The sequence below is a fragment of the Oncorhynchus masou genome, unplaced genomic scaffold (assembly GCF_036934945.1).
Source record: "Oncorhynchus masou masou isolate Uvic2021 unplaced genomic scaffold, UVic_Omas_1.1 unplaced_scaffold_3569, whole genome shotgun sequence".
NCBI lineage: Eukaryota > Metazoa > Chordata > Actinopteri > Salmoniformes > Salmonidae > Oncorhynchus > Oncorhynchus masou.
The window spans coordinates 24,986-34,880 of NW_027009976.1; the positions used below are offsets into that span (position 1 = coordinate 24,986).

Consider the following 9,895-nt stretch of genomic DNA (forward strand, 5'->3'; position numbering starts at 1 on the left):
TGTGGTAGGGTAGGAGGGAGGTTCCAGATGATTTATGTCCAGCCCAGTAGGAGGGAGGTAATGTGGTGCAGTGTTGTTCCTATGTGGCAGCAGTGTGTGATGGAGGTTTATGTGGCAGCTCAGTAGGAGGGAGGTGGCAGAGGAGGAATGCAACATTTAGATGGAGGTTCCAGCCAATGAAAATGGGAGAAAGTGGTGTGTTACAGAAGGGAAGTTCCTATGTGGCAGCAGTGTGAAAGAAGAAGCATCCAGCAAGAGGGAGGTTCAGCCAATGGCAATGGTAGAAAGTTCCAACATGACCCAAAACAGTAGGAGGGAGGATCATGTAAAGGAGGGGGTTCATTAGTGTCTCATAGGTTTACATGTTCCATGTGACAGCAGTGTGTAGGAGGGAGGGCATCCAATGTTCCAGACCCAAAACAGTGGCAGCAGTAAGTGTTGCTGCAGCAGGTAAAATGACAAACAAGGAGGGAGGTTACACCAGTACGAGTGTGTAGAAAAGGGAGGTTCCTATGTGGCAGCAACATCTATGTGGCTAGGATCAGAATGTTTTCGTTAGGGACTCGATTAATGTTGCTGACAGCAGTGTGTAGAAAGGACACAAGTTAGGAGGGAGGTTCCTAGTAGCAAAAGGAGGTTCCTAACTAGCTAAAGCAGTGTTAGGAGGAGGTTCCATGTAGGAGGCATTATTTCGTTATGTGTTCCTATGTGGCAGTAGGAGGGAGGTTCCCAGATGCTAACAAAGTGAGAGGAGGTTGGGGTGATGTATGTTCTAGATGTAAGAACTCTAGAAAGTAGCGGAGGGAATGTGACATTAGATCTGTACCAGAACAGAAGAAGATGTAGAGGGAATCCTGAGAGGAGGGGTGTACCATCTCAGAAGTTATGTGTAGAGCTGTGGCTGGGGACATGAGAGGAGGGGTAGTAATCTGGACAGAGGAGGGGTGTAGTAGATCTGTCACCAGAGGGAGGGTTAGAGTAGTGCAGAACAGAGGGAGGGTTGTCATATGCTCAGTGAAGAAAGTACCAGGACAGCTGGGCTGTACCAGAACAGAGGGAGGGATCCTAGAGAGGAGGGAGGGTGTGGCTAGGAGATCTGTACCAGAACAGGGAGGGGAGAGGATCTAGTAGATCTGTAGAACAGAGGGAGGGAGGAGGAACAGTGGTGTGACTAGTAGATCTGTCAGGGACCTGTGGCACCAGAACAGAGGGAGGGATCATGAGAGGATCTAGTAGATCTGTACCAGAACAGAGGAGGGATCCTGAGAGGAGGGGGTGTGGCTAGTAGATCTGTACCAGAACAGAGGGAGGATCCTGAGAGGATCTAGTAGATACCTGTAAGCCAGAGAGGGATCCTGTTAACAAGCATGAGGGGTGTGGCTAGTAGATCTGTACCAGAACAGAGGGGATCCTGAGAGGAGGGGGTGAATAGTAGATCTGTACCAGAACATGGGTCCAGGATCCTGTACCAGAACAGAGGGAGGGATCTTGGTGAGGATCTGACCAGGGAGGGATCATAGTAGATCTGTACCAGAACAGTGGGAGGGATTGAGAGGAGTGGGTGTGGCAGTAGATCTGTACCAGAACAGAGGGAGAACAATCTGTACCAGAACAGAGGATTGTAGTAGATCTGTCAGGATCCTGAGACCAATGGGTGTGATTCTGTACCAGAACAGAGGGAGGGAATGTGTAGTAGTTGTACCAGAACAGGATCCTGACCAGGAGGGGTAGTGTTAGTTGTTGAACAGAGGGAGGATCCTCAGAGGAGGTGGTGTAGTGTTATTACTTGTCACACCACTTGTCAGGATCCTGACCTACTGGGGTGACAGGGTAGCCTAGTGGTTAGAGTGTTGGACTAGTAACCGAAAGGTTGCAAGTTCATATCCCGAGTGACAAGGTACAAATCTGTCATTTTTGCCCCTGAACAGCCAGTTAACCCACTGTTCCTAGGCTGTCATTAAAAATAAGAATTTGTTCTTTACTGACTTGTCGTTAAATAAAATAAAATACCTTTTCTTTCCCCAATGACCATTAAGATTGGATTTATAGCATTTATAGTAATGGTTATCAACTGTACTGCAGGGATAAAACGTAAGTCTCAGACAATAGAGGTTGTGTGGCAGCTGCAGAGAGGTGTTTGGGTGGTGAGACATCAGGAGAGTAACAGGGTGGGTCAGTGGTGGTGGCCCATCCTTTGTTGTTGGTCTGAAGTTGGACTAAATAGGTTTACATAGTATGGTATTTATTCATACTTGTTGTGAGTGTAGTGTTAGATGGTGTGTTAGATGGTAGGGATTTCCTGACTTTTTTGTTGTTGTTGTTGTTGATGGTCCAGCCTAGTAGGTCAGTAATGCAACATTTATTGGATGTCAACCAGTGTTAAACCTTGCATTGTTTGATAGAAGAAGAAGAAGAAGAAGAAGAAGAAGAAGAAGAAGAAGAAGAAGAAGAAACGTTCCAGCCAATGAAAATGGAGAAAGTGGTTGTTCCAATGAGAAGTTCCTGAACCAGGTGTAGTGTTATTACAGCAAGTGGGGAAGACTGGAACAGGATCAACAGACCCAAAAACAGTAAGTTACACATATAAAAACAAACGTTATTTTGATATTTACACCAGTACGAGATGTAGAAAGATTACATCATCATAACCTAGAAACCAGAAGGAAAGCTCGTTTAATGTTGCTGAAGGTAAAATGTCACAAGAAGTTCGTGTTAGCAAAACGGCTAACTAGCTAAGCTGCAGTTAGATCACATGGCATTATTTCGTTATGACACATTTCAATGTAAGCTAGCTACAAAGTTGTTATTTCTAGTAACACTGCACCAAAAATGTAACATTTAATTAAGATGCATCAATACCGTCTACGTTATGTGTTACTAGCTAGCTAAACCCCAGAAAGCTTTGCTGCCTCATGTTGTGATGTATGTTGCCAGGAGCTGGGCAAGAAGCTCTATAAGCGGCGGAGGAATCTGACCCGTGAGAAGAGGAGGAAACACATCAAGGTGGGAGCTGTGGTGGACGAAGGACTCACCACCATCCACCATCTCAGGAAGAGAAAGTAGGTCCTGTTTCCAGACTGTTTGTCCAGGATCCTGACCATGGGGTACCCAAATGTAGGGGATGTTGGGATGACTCATGGGTTGTACTTGTGGTGTCCAGGATCCTGATATAATAAAACAGTGGTATATGTAATGTTAACCAACAAAGATGGAGAACAACAAGCATGAGCAAACTGACCAGGTGACCAATGGGCCTAGTGTATTCTGAATGTGGTTGTCCAGGATCCTGACCAGGTGTAGTGTTATTGTTGTTGTCCTGACCAGGTGTAGTGTTATTGTTGTTGTCCAGGATCCTGACCAGGTGTAGTGTTATTGTTGTTGTCCAGCATCCTGACCAGGTGAAGTGTTGTGGTTGTTTTGAGTCCTAGGGTGTATGGTAGTAGTACCCAGGTCTTTGTTGCTGTGGTCTGATTTGCTTGTTGAGTTGCGGTGCTTGTTCCTTCGCTCCATCACCATTGCCATGTTGCAGTCTGAAAGTGTTGTTGTTGTTTGTCGTCCCTGCTCAGCTCCAGAGCCAACAACACTCTGTAGTCTAAACGTGATGTTGTTGATTGTCGTCCTGCTCAGCTCCAGAGCCAACAACACTCTGTAGTCTAAACGTGATGTTGTTTGTCGTCCTGCTCAGCTCCAGAGCCAACATCACTCTGTAGTCTAAACGTGATGTTGTTGATTGTCGTCCTGCTCAGCTCCAGCCCCAGAGCCAACAACACTCTGTAGTCTAAACGTGATGTTGTTGATTGTCGTCCCTGCTCAGCTCCAGAGCCAACAACACTCTGTAGTCTAAACGTGATGTTGTTGATTGTCGTCCTGCTCAGCTCCAGAGCCAACAACACTCTGTAGTCTAAACGTGATGTTGTTGATTGTCGTCCTGCTCAGCTCCAGCCCCAGAGCCAACATCACTCTGTAGTCTAAACGTGATGTTGTTGATTGTCGTCCCTGCTCAGCTCCAGAGCCAACATCACTCTGTAGTCTAAACGTGATGTTGTTGATTGTCGCCCTGCTCAGCTCCAGCTCCAGAGCCAACATCACTCTGTAGTCTAAACGTGATGTTGTTGATTGTCGTCCTGCTCAGCTCCAGCTCCAGAGCCAACATCACTCTGTAGTCTAAACGTGATGTTGTTGTTTGTCGTCCTGCTCAGCTCCAGCCCCAGAGCCAACATCACTCTGTAGTCTAAACGTGATGTTGTTGTTTGTCGTCCTGCTCAGCTCCAGCCCCAGAGCCAACATCACTCTGTAGTCTAAACGTGATGTTGTTGATTGTCGTCCTGATCAGCTCCAGAGCCAACATCACTCTGTAGTCTAAACGTGATGTTGTTGTTTGTCGTCCTGCTCAGCTCCAGCCCCAGAGCCAACATCACTCTGTAGTCTAAACGTGATGTTGTTGATTGTCGTCCTGCTCAGCTCCAGCCCCAGAGCCAACAACACTCTGTAGTCTAAACGTGATGTTGTTGATTGTCGTCCTGCTCAGCTCCAGCCCCAGAGCCAACATCACTCTGTAGTCTAAACGTGATGTTGTTGTTTGTCGTCCTGCTCAGCTCCAGAGCCAACAACACTCTGTAGTCTAAACGTGATGTTGTTGTTTGTCGTCCTGCTCAGCTCCAGCCCCAGAGCCAACATCACTCTGTAGTCTAAACGTGATGTTGTTGTTTGTCGTCCTGCTCAGCCCCAGCTCCAGAGCCAACATCACTCTGTAGTCTAAACGTGATGTTGTTGATTGTCGTCCTGCTCAGCTCCAGCCCCAGAGCCAACATCACTCTGTAGTCTAAACGTGATGTTGTTGATTGTCGTCCCTGCTCAGCTCCAGCCCCAGAGCCAACATCACTCTGTAGTCTAAACGTGATGTTGTTGTTTGTCGTCCTGCTCAGCTCCAGAGCCAACAACACTCTGTAGTCTAAACGTGATGTTGTTGATTGTCGTCCTGCTCAGCTCCAGCCCCAGAGCCAACATCACTCTGTAGTCTAAACGTGATGTTGTTGATTGTCGTCCCTGCTCAGCTCCAGCCCCAGAGCCAACATCACTCTGTAGTCTAAACGTGATGTTGTTGATTGTCGTCCTGCTCAGCTCCAGCCCCAGAGCCAACATCACTCTGTAGTCTAAACGTGATGTTGTTGTTTGTCGTCCTGCTCAGCTCCAGCCCCAGAGCCAACATCACTCTGTAGTCTAAACGTGATGTTGTTGATTGTCGTCCTGCTCAGCTCCAGCTCCAGAGCCAACATCACTCTGTAGTCTAAATGTGATGTTGTTGTTTGTTGTCCTGCTCAGCTCCAGCCCCAGAGCCAACATCACTCTGTAGTCTAAATGATGTTGTTGTTTGTCGTCCTGCTCAGCTCCAGAGCCAACATCACTCTGTAGTCTAAACGTGATGTTGTTGATTGTCGTCCTGCTCAGCTCCAGCCCCAGAGCCAACATCACTCTGTAGTCTAAACGTGATGTTGTTGTTTGTCGTCCTGCTCAGCTCCAGAGCCAACAACACTCTGTAGTCTAAACGTGATGTTGTTTGTCGTCCTGCTCAGCTCCAGCCCCAGAGCCAACATCACTCTGTAGTCTAAACGTGATGATGTTGTTTGTCGTCCTGCTCAGCTCCAGAGCCAACAACACTCTGTAGTCTAAATGTGTTGTTGATTGTCGTCCTGCTCAGCTCCAGCCCCAGAGCCAACATCACTCTGTCTGGGAAGAAGAAACGCAAGCTGCTCAAACAGCTGCAACACATGCAAGCAGAGAAGGCCGCTATGGAAGGTAAGAAGTGAATAACTAGACAGTTTTAAACTGGGTTGTTGAATCACATTTCCTCTGAGTTGTCATGTGCTCTCGAGTTGTCATTCCCTCACGACGCCAGGACAGCGGAGTCAATCACCACCTTCCGGAGACACCTGAAACCCCACCTCTTCAAGGAATACCTAGGATAGGATAAGTAATCCTTCTCACCCCCCCCTTAGTGATTTAGATGCACTATTGTAAAGTGGCTGTTCCACTGGATGTCAGAAGGTGAATTCACCAATTTGTAAGTCGCTCTGGATAAGAGCGTCTGCTAAATGACTTAAATGTAATGTAAATGTATCCACTTCAGAAAGGATAAACTCTCCACCTGTCAATCACAATGTAGAGCAGCTGACTTTAGTCACCCTCATAATGTAGAGCAGCTGACTTTAGTCACCCCCTCACAATGTAGAGCAGCTGACTTTAGTCACCCCTCACAATGTAGAGCAGCTGACTTTAGTCACCCCTCATGTAGAGTAGCTGACTTTAGTCACCCCTCATGTAGAGCAGCTGACTTTAGTCACCCCTCATGTAGAGTAGCTGACTTTAGTCACCCCTCATAATGTAGAGTAGCTGACTTTAGTCACCCCTCACAATGTAGAGCAGCTGACTTTAGTCACCCCTCACAATGTAGAGCAGCTGACTTTAGTCACCCCTCATAATGTAGAGCAGCTGACTTTAGTCACCCCTCATAATGTAGAGCAGCTGACTTTAGTCACCCCTCATAATGTAGAGCAGCTGACTTTAGTCACCCCTCACAATGTAGAGCAGCTGACTTTAGTCACCCCTCACAATGTAGAGCAGCTGACTTTTGTCACCCCTCACAATGTAGAGTAGCTGACTTTAGTCACCCCTCACAATGTAGAGCAGCTGACTTTAGTCACCCCTCACAATGTAGAGCAGCTGACTTTAGTCACCCCTCACAATGTAGAGCAGCTGACTTTTGTCACCCCTCATAATGTAGAGCAGCTGACTTTAGTCACCCCTCACAATGTAGAGCAGCTGACTTTAGTCACACCTCATAATGTAGAGCAGCTGACTTCAGTCACCTCATAATGTAGAGCAGCTGACTTCAGTCACCCTCACAATGTAGAGCAGCTGACTTTAGTCACCTCATCATCTGAACCATCTCGTTGTTCTGGCCGTTCAGTCCAGTCCATGTAGACGGCCATGCACTCATTAATCAGCATATGGAAGAGACCATGCCCGACATTGAGGCTGTTCTGGGGGCAAAGGGAGGTGTTCCTAAAGTTTGGAACCATTTTATTAGGTACACCCATCTAATACCTGGTCGGACCCCCTTTGCCTCCAGAACAGCCTGACTTCTTCGGCATGTATTCTACAAGTCGGGAAACGTTCAACAGGGTTGTTGGTCCATGCTGACGTGATGTCATCGCGCAGTGGCTGCTGATTGGCCAGCGGAACAGTCATGCTGCCAACAGCCCGTTCCATCTCAACCCAGAGATAATCTATTGGGGTTTGGACGGCAACGATGTTGACAGATGCTGTGGCGTTCAAACGTTTCTCAATCGGTATCAAGGGGACCGAGGAAACATTCCCCACAGCATTACACCACCACTACTGTTGAAACCAGACAAGACTTCTGACTCTGCCATCGGCATGACTCAACAGGAAGTGGGATTCGTGCGGAACCAGACAAGACGGAGACATGGACTCCTGACTCTGCCATCAGCATGACTCAACAGGAAGTGGGACTCAGACAGGAAGTGGGATTCGTGCGGACCCAGACGGTGTGTTTCACCCCCAGTTGTCAACAGGAAGTGGGATGTCCACTGGAACCAGACAAGAGCTGACATGGACTCAAGTTGCCTGAGACATCGGCATGTCCGCGACGAGGGACGAGTTGTGTGTTCTGGGAGGCTGTTCAAGACGGAACTTGCACGGTTGTACTGACCCTTGTCCTTTAGGGGGAAGCGCATGACTCAACAATAAACTGGCCTGTTAGCTGGCACCATTATCCTTTTAGGTGAACAGGTCTAGTGTACCTAATAAACTGGCCTGTTAGCTGGCACCATTCTTATCCAGGTGAGCGGGAGTAGTGCGGAACCTAATAAACTGGCCTGTTAGCATGGCACCATTCTTATCCTTTAGGTGAACGGGGCAGTGACCTAATAAACTGGCCTGTTAGCTGGCACCATTCTTATCCTTTGAGGTGAGACGGGTAGTGACCTAATAAACTGGCCTGTTAGCTGGCACCATTCATATCCTTTAGGTGAACGGGGAGTGTACCTAATAAACTGGCCTGTTAGCTGGCACCATTCTTATCCTTCAGGTCCAGTGTCAGTAGTGTACCTAATAAACTGGCCTGTTAGCTGGCACCATTCTTATCTTTATAGGAGGGGTAGTGTACCTAATAAACTGGCCTGTTAGCTGGCACCATTCTTATCTTTAGGTGAACTGGGGTAGTGTACCTAATAAACTGGCCTGTTAGCTGGCACATTCTTATCCTTTATGGGAACGGGGTAGTGTACCTAATAAACTGGCCTGTTAGCTGGCACCATTCTTATCCTTTAGGTGAATGGGGTAGTGTACCTAATAAACTGGCCTGTTAGCTGGCACCATTCTTATCCTTTAGGTGAATGGGGTAGTGTACCTAATAAACTGGCCTGTGTGTATAGCCTATATATATCTCTCTGTGTGCAGTATCTGAGGTCTGTCTCTCTCTCTCTCTCCCTCCTTAGTTGAGGCAGCAACAAACAAGATGAAGGCGGTGGCAGCACCAAAGAAGGCAGCAGCACCAAAGGCAGCAGCACCAAAGGCAGCAGCACCAGCGGCAGTCAGACACCAGAAAGGGTGTGTCCCAGGGGGATGTGGACATGGCAGATATGGAATGAGAAGAAGATGAGAGACTGTTCTGTTGGCCCCATGCCAAGGCCAGACCGGGCCCCATATTCAGACCAGGCCCCATATTCAGACCGGGCCCCATATTCAGACCCGGGCCCCATATTCAGACCGGGCCCCATATTCAGACCGGGCCCCCATATTCAGACCGGGCCCCATATTCAGACCGGGCTCCATATTCAGACCGGGCCCCATATTCAGACCGGGCCCCATATTCAGACCGGGCTCCATATTCAGACCGGGCTCCATATTCAGACCGGGCTCCATATTCAGACCGGGCCTCATGAATATGATTACATGGACGGGGGCTGATCCTGGATCAGTTTTAGCCTTTTAGACCTAATGAATATGATTACATGGACAGGAGGCCTGATCCTGGATCAGTTTTAGCCTTTTAGACCTAATGAATATGATTACATGGACAGGGGAGCTGATCCTGGATCAGTTTTAGCCTTTTAGACCTAATGAATATGATTACATGGACGGGGAGCTGATCCTGGATCAGTTTTAGCCTTTTAGACCTAATGAATATGATTACATGGACAGGAGGCCTGATCCTGGATCAGTTTTGGCCTTTTAGACCTAATGAATATGATTACATGGACGGGGAGCTGATCCTGGATCAGTTTTAGCCTTTTAGACCTAATGAATATGATTACATGGACAGGGAGGCCTGATCCTGGATCAGTTTTGGCCTTTTAGACCTAATGAATATGATTACATGGACGGGGGGCTGATCCTGGATCAGTTTTAGCCTTTAGACCTAATGAATATGATTACATGGACGGGAGGCCTGATCCTGGATCAGTCTTAGCCTTTTAGACCTAATGAATATGATTACATGGACGGGGAGGCCTGATCCTGGATCAGTTTTGGCCTTTAGACCTAATGAATATGATTACATGGACGGCCAGGCCTGATCCTGGATCAGTTTTAGCCTTTAGACCTAATGAATATGATTACATGGACGGGGAGGCTGATCCTGGATCAGTTTTAGCCTTTTAGACCTAATGAATATGATTACATGGACGGGGAGGCTGATCCTGGATCAGTTTTTAGCCTTTTAGACCTAATGAATATGATTACATGGACGGGGAGGCTGATCCTGGATCAGTTTTAGCCTTTAGACCTAATGAATATGATTACATGGACGGGAGGCCTGATCCTGGATCAGTTTTAGCCTTTTAGACCTAATGAATATGATTACATGGACGGG

General features: G+C 47.5%; 1 protein-coding gene across 1 annotated transcript; it reads left to right on the forward strand.

Moving 5' to 3' along the window:
- Nucleotides 1-362: 362 nt before the first annotated feature.
- LOC135534557 (uncharacterized protein C11orf98 homolog) lies at nucleotides 363-9,430 on the forward strand. Its single transcript, XM_064961513.1, has 4 exons — nucleotides 363-422; nucleotides 2,935-3,059; nucleotides 5,699-5,796; nucleotides 8,520-9,430. The coding sequence occupies exons 1-4, from the start codon at nucleotides 363-365 to the stop codon at nucleotides 8,681-8,683; spliced, it is 447 nt and encodes a 148-aa protein (XP_064817585.1). The 3' UTR covers nucleotides 8,684-9,430.
- Nucleotides 9,431-9,895: the final 465 nt, after the last annotated feature.

What these genes read in the sequence shown, in the direction of transcription:
- LOC135534557 (XM_064961513.1), top strand. Translation starts at nt 363, where the DNA reads ATGTTCCATGTGACAGCAGTGTGTAGGAGGGAGGGCATCCAATGTTCC. An exon ending in CACCATCTCAGGAAGAGAAA is followed by an intron (nt 3,060 to 5,698) that starts GTAGGTCCTGTT and finishes CGTCCTGCTCAG; the next exon opens with CTCCAGCCCCAGAGCCAACA. An exon ending in AGAGAAGGCCGCTATGGAAG is followed by an intron (nt 5,797 to 8,519) that starts GTAAGAAGTGAA and finishes CTCCCTCCTTAG; the next exon opens with TTGAGGCAGCAACAAACAAG.